We start from the raw sequence: 15,698 nt of genomic DNA on the forward strand, positions 1-15,698 counted from the left end.
CAAATTAAAACAACAATGAGATACCACTACACACCTATTAGAGTGACCAAAATCCAGAATACTGACAACACCAAATGCTGACAGGGATATGGAACAACAGAAACTCTCATTCATCACTGGTGGGAATGCAAAAATGGTACATGCACTCTGGAAGACAGTTTGGTGGTTTCTTACAAAACTAAACATACTCTTACCATACAATCTAGCAATTGCACTCCTCGGTATTTACCCAAAGGGACTGGAAATTTATGTCCACACAAAAACCTGCACATGTTTATAACAGCTTTATTCATAATTGCCCAAACTTGGAAGCAACCAAAATGTCCTTTAGTAGATGAATGGGTAAATAAACTGTGGTATATCCAGACAATGGGATATTATTCAGTGCTAAAAAGAAAAGAAATGAGCTATTAAGTCATGAAAAGACATGGAGGAACTTTAAATGCATAATGCTAAATGAAAGAAGCCAATCTGAGAAGGCTACATACTGTATAATTCCATCTGTATGACATTTCAGAAAAGGCAAAACTGTGGAGAAAGTAAAAAGATCAGTGGTCGCCCGGGGCTGGGGTGGTGGGGGAAGGGATGAAGAGGCCAAGCACAGGGGATTTTTAGGGCAGTGAAACTACTCTGTATGATACTATAATGGTAGATACACATTATATATGTTTTTTCAAATCCCAAGAAAGTATAACATCAACAATGAACACGAATATAATTTGGGTGACAATGATGTGTCAACGTAGGTTATAACAAATGTGCCACTCTGGTGGGGGACGTTGATAATGGGGGAAACTGTGCATGTGTGGGGCAGGGGATATACGGGAAATCTCTTTACTTTAGGGTCAGTTTTGCTGTGAATCTAAAACTGCTCTAAAAGATAAAGTCTGTTGAAAACAAAATAAGTAAAAATAAATAAATAACAACAATAACAAGAGGAAAGAACTGTGTCGGGCTGAGCTAGGAGTGAGCAGGGACATGGGAAGGGAAGGCAGACAGAAGAGGGGAGAGAAGGGAAGAGAATCCATGGACATGTACACCAGAAACCGTGCACTGAATTTGATAACATTTTCAGCCGGTCCAGCCTCTGGATGTTCAATGGGCCCATCAGTGTTTCTGGAATGATTTCATGTAGTTAGACTGAATTGTTTAAACAAGTAAACAGATCTATAAATATTATTTTACTGGGGAAAACAAACTAATCTGCAAGGTGTTTATCCTGTTATATTTTATACATCTTGGTCCATTATGAAACACCATAAGGACTTTCGACCAATTTAAAAATCAGTGCCACTGAGGGGTTTTTATCTTTCTTTTTAAAAAATAAACTTGATTTATTTAATATCAAAGGTTTCCTTACTCTGAGAGTATGTCTTTTTTATGTTGTGTTTATAAAATGATGATTTTTTTTTTTTTTTTTTTGTGGTACGCAGGCCTCTCACTGTTGTGGCCTCTCCCATTGCGGAGCACAGGCTCCGGACGCGCAGGCTCAGCGGCCATGGCTCACGGGCCCAGCCGCTCCACAGCACGTGGGATCTTCCCGGACCGGGGCACGAACCCGGGTCCCCTGCATCAGCAGGCGGACTCTCAACCACTGCGCCACCAGGGAAGCCCAAAATGATGGTGATTTTAAAAGATGCCCTTACCTGGCAATCTTATGTTGGAACCATTAGAGGTTTTTTTCCTGTTGTTTGACAATCTCAGTGTTTGATGAATAAAAATTGATATGTGATTTAAAAAAAGAAGAAACTGGTCTTTCCTAACCTACTACAAATATCCTTTTTTTGAGTCAAGTAGACAAAGAAAACAAGAAGCAAGCACGTCAGGTGACAGAAAGTGTATATTAACTAGGTCACTACCCTCACAAAACATCACTCTCTGGTCCCCATACCTGAGTGCTGGTAGCAATGGCCAGATCTCTGAGCACAAAAGACACCAGTTATATCTTGGCAAAGAAACGGCAGGATGGGGTAGCTAGACTTGCTATCTTTGGCCATGGAAAGAGAATCTGGGGACAGTTATAGGAGGCTCCAATGATGAAGGAGTTCCCCTGAAAGAATTCTTGGCCTAAAACTGTATCCTGACACTCTTCAATTAAAAATAGACTTATCCAATTTGACATGGGTTTATTTTTAGATCATATCAGAAGTGAAAGTAAGTCCATAAAGCAGTGGGATCAGACAACTCTGCCTCCTGTCTGGTTGACAATAGTTAACCAGCCTCCTTCCTGAAGTCATGCAAAATCAGTAGGTTACGAAGTTGCACGTGCTGCTGATCTAGAGCGATGCTATTGATATAATTTACTCTGGCCTAGTTAGTAAAATTGCAACAAGCTGGCTTTGTTTTAGAAAGCAGCCTACAGAGAAAGTAATCCAAATCCTTTCATGTCTGATGAAACACTGTGGAGTCCATAGTTACTACATGCTACAGAGACAATAATAATAATATTTTTAAGTCTTACTACTGATTGAATGCCCAGGCTGGGTGACTAGCATGTATAGTCTAATGCACAAAACAAACCTGTAAAGCAAACATCATACCCATATAATAGAGATGGATCTAGAGACTCATAAAGGTTATGTCACTCAAGCATTCCAACTCAAGTTTGACTGACCGCCAAGATTTTGCTATTCCTTTATACTGTGCTGCCTTTCAGCCAGACTGAAGGGAGTGGACATAGATTTAAGAGTACTGGCAGACAGATCACCTGAATAATAAACATTCTGAAGTCATTTTACATTAAGAAATGCAGGGAATTCCCTGGCAGAACAGTGGTCTGCACTCTGTGCTTCCACTGCCGTGGGCCCAGGTTCAATCCTAGATGATGATGATGATTAGTGATGATAATAGCAGCTCACATTTACTAAGCACTTGCTGTGTGCTGGGTAGTCTTCTAAAAGCTTTGCATGTAATTAACCATTTTGGTCCTTACAACGACCTTACAAAGCAGGTATGATTGGTATTCCCATTTCATAGGACTGTAATAAAGGTAAGGAAACTGAGGCAGAGAAAAATTAAGTAACCTGCCTAGTAAGTGATGGAGCCAGACATTCTGGCTTCAGATCCCACATTTTTAATCGCTATACTAGGAATCACATATGAGAATTACGAAAGACAAGAATCTTAATCTGGGTAGGAGTTGAATCCCTAAGGTCCCTTCCAACACGGTGATCCTCAGTACCTTGGATAGAGGTCCAAGTAGAACTGTCCTAATACTTCTCCCGTAGCTTTATCTTTCACAGTGTAAAGTGTAACACTCTTGTGCCAAACATGAGCATCTGTCACTTGCTCAAATGAAAGTCCCAACAGCTCCTGGTAGATGTTCAGTAGGCCTTCAGTGACCACTTCAATTGGGAAGTATTCCTTGAGGATCTCTTGGTCTACAGAGTACTTGAGTTCTTCCGTCTGAGTCATGTAGTAATACAGATCCCAGGCATTGATTTTCCCATCGTATTCAAGACCTCTCTCTTCACATTCCTTTTTCTTCAAATTCAAAATAAACTCTCGTTCTGCTTCACCCAAGGGTTTTAATTTCTGGCTTAAATCATCTGTGAGGAGAGGGAAAAGTTGGCAATCCATTGCTCTTGGAAGCAAGCATATTCATACATACCACCAGTATTTCAGCATTGTGCTTCCTCCTTTGTCACACTCAATACAGATACGTCAGGAAAAAAGAAGGAAGGAAGGGGAGAGGAAGGGAGGGAGGGAGAGAGGAAAGCAGGCTTTATTAAGACAGCACTGTTGTTCTCTTCAGGGTAATTTATTTTATGGCTCCTCACCCTTCTTCTTTTTTTTTTTTTTTGCACCACCCAAATCAGGCCACAACTTCCTTACATCATCAACAAAGCTGAAGTTTATCTCAGAGAACTCCGCCTTAAGAACATTATAATTCAGGGAATGAAGCGATAGTGAAACTAAACTCATGTACGTGATTATTCTTCAATGAGGTTAGGCTCCTCAGAGACCTAGGGAAAACAAATCAGGTGTGACCTGAGGTCAGAATTACTGAAAACTGCTCATCGCCTTTGAGAGCCATGGGTTTAGTTAATCACTACCCCATTCCTATGAAGAAGGTCTATTTGGACATGGCAATTCTACTTTTTTTTTTTTTTTTTTTTTTGGGCAATTCTACTTTTTAGAGGGATACTGCAATTTAACGCTGTGGTCAGTTTTTGACTATTGCACTGTATTTGGCTAAAGGAGTATGCTTTTATTATGTATTTATTTTCCACAATTTGCTACATATGTAAGATAAAAAGCATTGCTTCTGTAAGGGGCATCCCCATAGTGCGAGGTGAAGGCAGCAGCTTGAGGAGTGCTGTGAAACAAAAAGAGGAAAATCATGGAAGATATAGAGAGATGTAATTCTGATTAGAGAGAAAAATGCTTTTAAAAAATTAAGTTAATGAGGTATTATTAAGGAAAATTTTCAGTATACACAGTTACCACTAAAGGAAACATTCTCACCAAACCTATTAACTCCCCAAGCCAATCTCTTGTATACAATACATCAGAACAGATGGCAATTACTGGTTCACATCTCCGTTGTTTCCGCTCAGCGGAAAATTCATTGAGTAAAGAACCTTGTCTTAGCCCTTTCTATAGTCCAACTGTGTAGCATGCACACTAATACAGGGCAGTTATTTCATAAATGTCTCATGAATGAATAAATGAATTATATAATAATGAATAGCTACTATTTGTGCAACACCTGCTACATGTCATATGTGACATCAGCATATACATTAATAATTCAAGGTATGGCCATAGAGAACACAGAGGACTAAAGGGCAGGCTGCATGCTGATTTTGACACATTATTAATCATCTCCAACTTTAAGCAAACAAAATTATACACTAGCTGTTAAAGGTGAATAAACTCTGAAAGGGGTCAATGAGAAAGTTAAAAAATAAATCATACTCTGGTAAACTCTGATTAGAGAAGATTAAAACAAAAATTAGTATCTTTACAATGGTTATGTTATTCAACCATTTTCACTAAAATGAAAGAGAAAACCAGAGTGACTTGGAATAGTGACACTGAGATTGAGAGGGGTAAGGGTGATAGGGTGCTACTGACTAAATGTCATGGACATAAGCTCTATGGTTTTAAAAAGATTAATGAAAAAGTGACTTTAAATGAACGTGAAGATAGTTATTAGATAACAGTTTTGATGCATATTATTTTATATTCTTTTATGTATTAACAAGTGGCTTCTGGAATATAAAATATTTTTTTGCTTCTATATGCTCTATTTTCATTTATATGCTGTCAGCTTATTTCATACAACAGACTAATCCTCTCTCTGTAGGTCCCTAGACATCTTCTTAGAAATTAATGTAAAAATCCCTGTCAAGATACAAATAGAATGAAGCAAGGACCATAATAGTAATATAAGCAATGAGCAACTCTTAGGGCCAAGCACAGTATCTAACATATAGTAGGTGACCAATACATTTCTCTTGCACGAATGAAAAGCAGAATGTTCTCAAGGGCATATTAAGTTCTGAGGCTGTCTGTCAAGTTGGTACTATGCAGCAAAACAGTCACAGAAAAAGAGAAATGGCAATATACAAGGGATTAAGAAAAGAAGACTAACCTAGAAAGGCTGTTACGTGGCCTGTACTCTTCGCAGTGTTCATTTCAAGGACAAAGTCAGCATGTGTGCTATAGCCGAGCAGTTTGGCTACTTTGGCCCGCAGTGGGAGTAGCTGACGCAGGATTATGGTGTTTTCCTGGTAATAGACAACAATAGTAAAAACCAAAATACAAGGTAATCAGAGGAGAGAGGGGGAAGATGGCGGAAGGGTAAGACGCGGAGATCACCTTCCTCCCCACAGATACATCAGAAATACATCTACACGTGGAACAACTCCTACAGAACACCTACTGAACGCTGGCAGAAGACCTCAGACCTCACAAAAGACAAGAAACTCCCCACGTACCTGGGTAGGGCAAAAGAACAAAGGAAAAACAGAGCCAAAAGAATAGGGACGGGACCTGCACCAGTGGGAGGGAGCTGTGGAGGAAAGGTTTCCACACACTAGAAGCCCCTTCGCGGGTGGAGACTGCGGGTGGTGGAGAGGGGAAGCTACGGAGCTGCGGAGGAGAGCGCAGCCACAGGGGTGCGGAGGGCAAAGCGGAGACATTCCCGCACAGAGGATCGGTGCCGACCAGCACTAACCAGCCTGAGAGGTTTGTCTGCTCACCCGCCAGGGCGGGCGCGTCTGGGAGCTGAGGCTCGGGCTTCGGTCGGATCGCAGGAGAGGACTGGCGGCATCAACACAGCCTGTACGGGGTTAGTGCGCCACGGCTAGCTGGGAGGGAGTCCGGGGAAAAGTCTGGACCTGCCGAAGAGGCAAGAGACTTTTACTTCCCTCTGTTTCCTGGTGCGCGAAGAGAGGGGATTAAGAGCACTGCTTAAAGGAGCTCCAGAGACAGACGAGAGCCGCAGCTAACAGCGCGGACCCCAGAGACGGGCATGAGACGAGCTAAGGCTGCTGCTGCCACCACCAAGAAGACTGTGTGCGAGCACAGGTCACTCTCCACACCTCCCGTCCGGGGAGCCTGTGCAGCCCGCCACTGCCAGTGTCCTGGGATACAGGGACAATTTCCCCAGGAGAACGCACGGCGCGCCTCAGGCTGGTGCAACGTCACGCTGGCCTCTGCCGCCGCAGGCTCGCAGGCTCGTCCCGCACTCCATACCCCCCCCTCCTCCCGGCCTGAGTGAGCCAGAGCCCCCGAATCAACTGCTCCTTTAACCCCGTCCTGTCTGAGCGAAGAACTGACGCACTCCGGCGACCTACACGCAGAGGCAGGGCCAAATCCAAAGCTGAACCCCGGGAGCTGTGTGAACAAAGAAGAAAAAGGGAAATCTCTCCCAGCAGCCTCAGGAGCAGCGGATTAAATCTCCACAATCAACTTGAGGTACCCTGCATCTGTGGAATACCTGAATAGACAACGAATCAAGATTATTTTTTCCCCTTTTCCTCTTTTTGTGAGTGTGTATGTGTATGCTTCTGTGTGAGATTTTCTCTGTATAGCTTTGCTTTCACCATTTGTCCTAGGGTTCTATCCGTCCGATTTTCTTTTGTGTTTTTTTACTTAAAAATTTTTTTATTAATAATTATTTTTTTATTTTAATAACTTTATTTTCTTTTCTTTTATCCTCTTCCTTTCTTTCTACTTTTCCTCCCTTTTATTCTAAGCCGTGTGGATAAAGGCTCTTGGTGCTGCAGCCAGGAGTCAGTGCTGTGCCTCTGAGGTGGGAGAGCCAACTTCAGGACACTGGTCCACAAGAGATCTCCCAGCTCCACATAATATCAAACGGTGAAAATCTCCCAGAGATCTCCATCTCAACACCAACACCCAGCTTCACTCAACGACCAGCAAGCTACAGTGATGGACACCCTATGCCTAACAACTAGCAAGACAGGAACACAACCCCAACCATTAGCAGAGAGGCTGCCTAAAATCATAATAAGTGCATAGACACTCCAAAACACACCACCAGATGTGGGCCTGCCCACCAGGAAGACAAGATCCAGCCTCATCCACCAGAACACAGGCACTAGTCCGCTCCACCAGGAAGCCGACACAACCCACTGAACCAACTTTCGCCACTGGGGACTGACACCAAAAACAACAGGGGGCTTCCCTGGTGGTGCAGTGGTTGAGAGTCCACCTGCTGATCCAGGGGACACGGGTTTGTTTCCCCGTCCGGGAAGATTCCACGTGCCGCAGAGTGGCTGGGCCCGTGAGCCATGGCCGCTGAGCCTGCGTGTCCGGAGCCTGTGCTCAGCAATGGGAGAGGCCACAGCAGTGAGGGGCCCGCATACCACAAAAAAACCCCAAAAACCAAAAAACAAAAACGGGAACTACAACCTGCAGCCTGCAAAAAGGAGACCCCAAATGCAGTAAGATAGGCAAAATGAGAAGACAGGAAAACACACAGCAGATGAAGGAGCAAGATAAAAACCCACCAGACCTAACAAATGAAGAGGAAATAGGCAGTCTACCTGAAAAAGAATTCAGAATAATGATAGTAAAGATGATCCAAAATCTTGGACATAGAATAGACAAAATGCAAGAAACATTTAACAAGGACCTAGAAGAACGAAAGATGAAACAAGCAATGATAGACAACACAATAAATGAAATTAAAAATACTCTAGAAGGGATCAATAGCAGAATAACTGAGGCAGAAGAACAGATAAGTGACTTGGAAGATAAAATAGTGGAAATAACTACTGCAGAGCAGAATAACGAAAAAAGAATGAAAAGAACTGAGGACAGTCTCAGAGACGTCTGGGACAACAATAAATGCACCAACATTCAAATTATAGGGGTTCCAGAAGAAGAACAGAAAAAGAAACAGACTGAGAAAATATTTGAAGAGATTATAGTTGAAAACTTCCCTAATATGGGAAAGGAAAAAGTTAATCAAGTCCAGGAAGCACAGAGAGTCCCATACAGGATAAATCCAAGGAGAAACATATCAAGACACATATTAATCAAACTGTCAAAAATTAAATACAAAGAAAACATATTAAAAGTAGCACGGGAAAAACAACAAATAACACACAAGGGAATCCCCATAAGGTTAACAGCTGATCTTTCAGCAGAAACTCTGCAAGACAGAATGTACTGGCAGGACATACTTAAAGTGATGAAGGAGAAAAACCTACAACCAAGATCACTATACCCAGCAAGGATCTCTTTCAGATTTGATGGAGAAATTAAAACCTTTACAGGGCTTCCCTGGTGGCGCAGTGGTTGAGAGTCTGCCTGCCGATGCAGGGGACACGGGTTCGTGCCCCGGTATGGGAAGATCCCACGTGCCACGGAGTGGCTGGGCCTGTGAGCCATGGCCGCTGAGCCTGCGCGTCCGGAGACTGTGCTCCGCAATGGGTGAGGCCACAGCGGTGAGAGGCCTCTGTACTGCAAAAAAAAAAAAAAAAAAAAAAAAACCTTCTCTAGGCAAGAAACACAAGAGAAGGAAAAGCCCTAAAATAAAAAACCCAAAACAGTTAAGAAAATGGTAACAGGAACAGACATATCGATAATTACCTTAAATGTAAATGGACTAAATGCTCCCACCAAAAGACACAGATTGGCTGAATGGATACAAAAACAAGACCCATATATATGCTGTCTACAAGAGACCCACTTCAGACCTAGAGACACTTACACACTGAAAGTAAGGGGATGGAAAAAGATATTCCATGCAAATGTAAACCAAAAGAAAGCTGGAGTAGCAATTCTCATATCAGACAAAATAGACTTTAAAATAAAGACTCTTAGAAGAGACAAAGAAGGACACTACATAATGATCAAGGGATCGATCCAAGAAGAAGATATAACAATTGTAAATATTTATGCACCCAACATAGGAGCACCTCAATACATAAGGCAAATACTAACAGCCAGAAAAGGGGAAATCGACAGTAATACATTCATAGTAGGGGACTTTAACACCCCACTTTCACCAATGGACAGATCATCCAAAATGAAAATAAATAAGGAAACACAAGCTTTAAATGATACATTAAACAAGATGGACTTAATTGATATTTATAGGACATTCCATCCCAAAACAACAGAATACACATTGTTCTCAAGTGCTCATGGAACATTCTCCAGGATAGATTATATCTTAGGTCACAAATCAAGCCTTGGTAAATTTAAGAAAATTGAAATCGTATCAAGTATCTTTTCCGACCACAACGCTATGAGACTAGATATCAATTACAGGAAAAGATCTGTAAAAAATACAAACACATGGAGGCTAAACAATACACTACTTAATAATGAAGTGATCACTGAAGAAATCGAAGAGGAAATCAAAAAATACCTAGAAACAAACGACAGTGGAGACACGACAACCCAAAACCTATGGGATGCAGCAAAAGCAGTTCTAAGAGGGAAGTTTATAGCAATACAATCCTACCTTAAGAAACAGGAAACATCTCGAATCAACAACCTAAACTTGCACCTAAAACAATTAGAGAAAGAAGAACAAAACGCCCCCAAAGTTAGCAGCAGGAAAGAAATCATAAAGAGCAGATCAGAAATAAATGAAAAAGAAATGAAGGAAACGATAGCAAGGATCATTAAAATTAAAAGCTGGTTCTTTGAGAAGATAAACAAAATTGATAAACCATTAGCCAGACTCATCAAGAAAAAAAGAGAGAAGACTCAAATAAATAGAATTAGAAATGAAAAAGGAGAAGTAACAACTGACACTGCAGAAATACAAAAGATCATGAGAGATTACTACAAGCAACTCTATGCCAATAAAATGGACAACCTGGCAGAAATGGACAAATTCTTAGAAACGCACAACCTGCCAAGACTGAATCAGGAAGAAATGGAAAATATGAACAGACCAATCACAAGCACTGAAATTGAAACTGTGATTAAAAATCTTCCAACAAACAAAAGCCCAGGACCAGATGGCTTCACAGGCGAATTCTATCAAACATTTAGAGAAGAGCTAAAAACTATCCTTCTCAAACTCTTCCAAAATACAGCAGAGGGAGGAACACTCCCAAACTTATTCTACGAGGCCACTATCACCCTGATACCAAAACCAGACAAGGATGTCACAAAGAAAGAAAAGTACAGGCCGATATCACTGATGAACATAGATGCAAAAATCCTCAACAAAATACTAGCAAACAGAATCCAACAGCACATTAAAAGGATCATACACCATGATCAAGTGGGGTTTATTCCAGGAATGCAAGGATTCTTCAATATACACAAATCAATCAACATGATACACCGTATTAACAAATTGAGGTAGAAAAACCATATGGTCATCTCAATAGATGCAGAGAAAGCTTTCGACAAAATTCAACACCCATTTATGATAAAAACCCTGCAGAAAGTAGGCATAGAGGGAACTTTCCTCAACATAATAAAGGCCATATATGACAAACCCACAGCCAACATCGTCCTCAATGGTGAAAAAGTGAAAGCATTTCCACTAAGATCAGGAACAAGTCAAGGTTCCCCACTCTCACCACTCTTATTCAACACAGTTTTGCAAGTTTTAGCCACAGCAATCAGAGAAGAAAAGGAAATAAAAGGAATACAAATCAGAAAAGGAGAAGTAAAGCTGTCACTGTTTGCAGATGATATGATACTATACATAGAGAATCCTAAAGATGCTACCAGAAAACTACTAGAGCTAATCAATGAATTTGGTAAAGTAGCAGGATAGAAAATTAATGCACAGAAATCTGTGGCATTCCTATACATTAATGATGAAAAATCTGAAAGTGAAATCAAGAAAACACTCCCATTTACCATTGCAACAAAATGAATAAAATATCTAGGAATAAACCTACCTAAAGAGACGAAAGACCTGTATGCAGAAAATTATAAGACACTGATGAAGGAAATTAAGGATGATACAAATAGATGGAGAGATATACCATGTTCTTGGATGGGAAGAATCAACATTGTGAAAATGACTCTACTACTCAAAGCAATCTACAGATTCAATGCAATCCCTATCAAACTACCACTGGCCTTTTTCACGGGACTAGAACAAAAAATTTCACAATTTGTATGGAAACACAAAAGACCCCGAATAGCCAAAGCAATCTTGAGAACGAAAAGCAGAGCTGGAGGAATCAGGCTCCCTGACTTCAGACTATACTACAAAGCTACAGTAATCAAGACAGTATGGTACTGGCACAAAAACAGAAAGATAGATCAATGGAACAGCATAGAAAGCCCAGAGATAAACCCACGCACATATGGTCACCTTATCTTTGATAAAGGAGGCAGGAATGTACAGTGGAGAAAGGACAGCCTCTTCAATAAGTGGTGCTGGGAAAACTGGACAGGTACATGTAATAGTATGAGATTAGATCACTCCCTAACACCATACACAAAAATGAGCTCAGAATGGATTAAAGACCTAAATGTAAGGCCAGAAACTATCAAACTCTTAGAGGAAAACATAGGCAGAACACTCTATGACATAAATCACAGCAAGATCCTTTTTGACCCACCTCCTAGAGAAATGGAAATAAAAACAGAAATAAACAAATGTGACCTAATGAAACTTCAAAGCTTTTGCACAGCAAAGGAAACCATAAACAAGACTAAAAGACAACCCTCAGAATGGGAGAAAATATTTGCAAATGAAGGAACTGACAAAGGATTAATCTCCAAAATATACAAGCAGCTCATGCAGCTCAACAACAAAAAAACAAACAACCCAGTCCAAAAATGGGCAGAAGACCTAAATAGACATTTCTCCAAAGAAAATATACAGACTGCTAACAAACACATGAAATAATGCTCAACATCATTAATCGTTTGAGAAAGGCAAATCAAAACTACAATGAGAAATCATCTCACACCAGTCAAAATGGCCATCGTCAAAAAATCTAGAAATAATAAATGCTGGAGAGGGTGTGCAGAAAAGGGAACCCTCTTGCACTGCTGGTGGGAATGTGAATTGGTACAGCCACTATGGAGAACAGTATGGAGGTTCCTTAAAAAACTACAAATAGGACTACCATATGACCCAGGAATCCCACTACTGGGCATATACCCTGAGAAAACCATAATTCAAAAAGAGTCATGTACCAAAATGTTCATTGCAGCTCTATTTACAATAGCCCGGAGATGGAAACAATCTAAGTGTCCATCATGGGATGAATGGATAAAGATGTGGCACATATATACAATGGAATATTACTCAGCCATAAGAAGAAACGAAATTGAGCTATTTGTAATGAGGTGGTTGGACCTAGAGTCTGTCATACAGCATGAAGTAAGTCAGAAAGAGAAAGACAAATACCGTATGCTAACACATATATATGGAATTTAAGGGGAAAAAATGTCATGAAGAACCTAGGGGTAAGACAGGAATAAAGACACAGACCTACTAGAGAATGAACTTGAGGATATGGGGAGGGGGAAGGGTAAGCTGTGACAAAGCGAGAGAGAGGCATGGACATATATACACTACCAAACGTAAGATAGATAGCTAGTGGGAAGCAGCCGCATAGCACAGGGAGATGAGCTCGGTGCTTTGTGACCATCTAGAGCAGTGGGTTAGGGAGGGTGGGAGGGAGGGAGATGCAAGAGGGAAGAGATATGGGAACATATGTATATGTATAACTGATTCACTTTGTTATAAAGCAGAAACTAACACACCATTGTAAAGGAATTATGCTCCAATAAAGATTAAAAAAAAAAAACCAAAATAATGGTTAATACTTAACTGGATCCAAAGCACTAAAAAGAAGAGTTTCTACATTACTTTCAGGGTGGTAAAACTGTGAAATATTTTTGACCATCTCAACTTCTACTAAATTATTCCATTTCAGTGTTGCAGACTGTTTTCTGGATTCATGATCCAATTTTATTTCTGAAATAATTGACTTTTTAAGTCTCAGGAGATAGCTATGAGGGTCTTAACAAAATTTTAGGTACTGTTAAATTTGAGTAAAAACATATTCTTTTTTTTTTTAACATCGTTATTGGAGTATAATTGGTTTACAATGGTATGTTAGTTTTTGGTTTATAACAAAGTGAATCAGCTATACATATACATATATCCCCATATCTCTTCCCTCTTGCATCTCCCTCCGTCCCACCCTCCCTATCCCACCCCTCTAGGTGGTCACAAAGCACTGAGCTGATCTCCCTGTGCTATGCGGCTGCTTCCCACTAGCTATCAGTTTTGCATTTGGTAGTGTATATACGTCCATGCCACTCTCTCACTTTGTCCCATCTTACCCTTCCCCCTCCCCGTGTCCTCAAGTTCGTTCTCTAGTAGGTCTGCATCTTTATTCTCGTCCTGCCCCTAAAAACATATTCTTAAGGACTATACTGATTCCACATTTAGTCTCGTCAATACTGCACCAAATATTGGTACTTAAAATTTTTCTTTTATTGTGGTAAAATATACATAATACAAAATTTACCAGTTTAACTTTGCACCCATAAGTATGGCTATTTAACAAAAAGGATGGACTTCCCTGGTGGCACAGTGGATAAGAATCCGCCTGCCAATGGAGGGGACACGGGTTCGAGCCCTAGTCTGGGAAGATCCCACGTGCCGCAGAGCAACTAAGCCCGTGTGCCACAACTACTAAGCCTGTGCTCTAGAGCCCACGAGCCACAACTACTGAGCCTGCGTGCCACAACTACTGAAGCCTGCACACTTAGAGCCTGTGCTCCACAACAAGAGAGGCCAGCGCACCGCAACAAAGAGTAGCTCCTGCTCGACACAAGTAGAGAAAAGCCCATGTGCAGCAGTGAAGACCCAATGTAGCCAAAAATAAATAAATAAAATTTTTTAAAAAATAAAAAAAAGAGAAATAATAAAGTGAGGATGTGGAAAATTTGGAATGTTTATATCTGATGAGAGTGTAAAATGGTACAGCTGCTGTAGAAAACAGTATTATGATTTCTCAAAAAATTAAACATAGAATTACCATATGATCCAGAAATTCCACTTCTGGGTATACATCCCAAAGAAATGGACACAGAGACTCAAACAGGTATTTGTATACCCATGTTCACTGCAGCATTATTCATAATAGCTAAATGGTAGAAGCAACCTAAATGTCCATCAATGGATGAATGGATAAAGAAGATGTGATATATACATACAATGGAATATTATCCAGCCTTAAAAGGGAAAGAAATTTTGACACATGCGAAATTATGGATAAACCTAGAAGACATTATGCTACGTGAAATAAGCCAGTCACAAAAGGACAACTACTATATGGATTCTACTTACATGAGGTTCTTAGATTAGTAAAATTTACAGAGACAGAGAGTAGAATGATGTATGCCAGGGGCTGGGGCTGGGGGGATGGGGAGTTAGTGTTTAATGGTACAGAGTTTCAGCTGGGAAAGATGAAAAAGCTCTGGAGATGTATGGTGGCGATGGCTGCACAACAATGTGAATACACTTAACGCCACAGAACTCTATGCTTAAAAATGTTTTAGGGATTTTGCTCAAATTATTACAAACATTTTATATATTTTATTTGTATTAAAATGCAAATAATGATATTGCTTTATTGTTTTCTTAACAATAAAGGAAAAAAAAATCTCCTAGAGGAAGTAAATAAACATTGAGGTCAAAGAAAAACTACGATTAAATCATCCAATTATTTACAGACATGCTTCTAAGGAAGATCACACTCTGAGGTCAGACTACCAGGGTTCAAAATTTGGCTCCACCATGTACTAGTTGTCTAATTATTGGCAAGTCCCTTAATCTTCCTAAGCCTCAGTTTTCTCATCTGCAAGACGTAGATAATAAAAGTAGCTACATCATAGGGTGATCATGCAGATTAAGTGAGAATATAAGTAAAATGCATAGAAAAACGCCTGGCACAAGAGCAAACACCATATAATTATGTTATTATTATTTTAAAACGAGAATGGAAACATGGATATGAGAAACACATAATACAATTCTCCAAGTTCTAAAGTTAAGTAGTTTGAGTCTTTCAAACTAGTCTTGGCCCCGTTCTTCAGTTTCCCTAGACCTTCTCCCTAGACTGCCAATTTTTTCCTAATATCAATTCCCCCATTCTTCCTTTCAGTAACAGAATTCTCTGAGTTTTTGCTGGACACACAGTCTCCTGACTACCTTTCCTAGCCTTTCTTAAAGCTAGCTGTGGCCATGTGATACACAATGGGACAAC

General features: G+C 40.4%; 1 protein-coding gene across 5 annotated transcripts in view; it reads right to left on the reverse strand.

Annotated features, from left to right (window-relative positions):
- Positions 1-15,698, reverse strand: part of NLN (neurolysin) — a 100,404-nt gene that overhangs the window by 27,766 nt on the left and 56,940 nt on the right. For all 5 annotated transcript variants that reach the window (XM_032627830.1, XM_032627833.1, XM_032627834.1 and 2 more), the window contains 2 exons: positions 5,600-5,735; positions 3,182-3,548 (listed from right to left, as the gene is read on the reverse strand). In XM_032627830.1, coding sequence (XP_032483721.1) covers positions 3,182-3,548; positions 5,600-5,735 — 503 coding nt within the window. The remainder of the gene's footprint in view (positions 1-3,181; positions 3,549-5,599; positions 5,736-15,698) is intronic.

Source organism: Phocoena sinus, chromosome 3, assembly GCF_008692025.1.
Source record: "Phocoena sinus isolate mPhoSin1 chromosome 3, mPhoSin1.pri, whole genome shotgun sequence".
NCBI lineage: Eukaryota > Metazoa > Chordata > Mammalia > Artiodactyla > Phocoenidae > Phocoena > Phocoena sinus.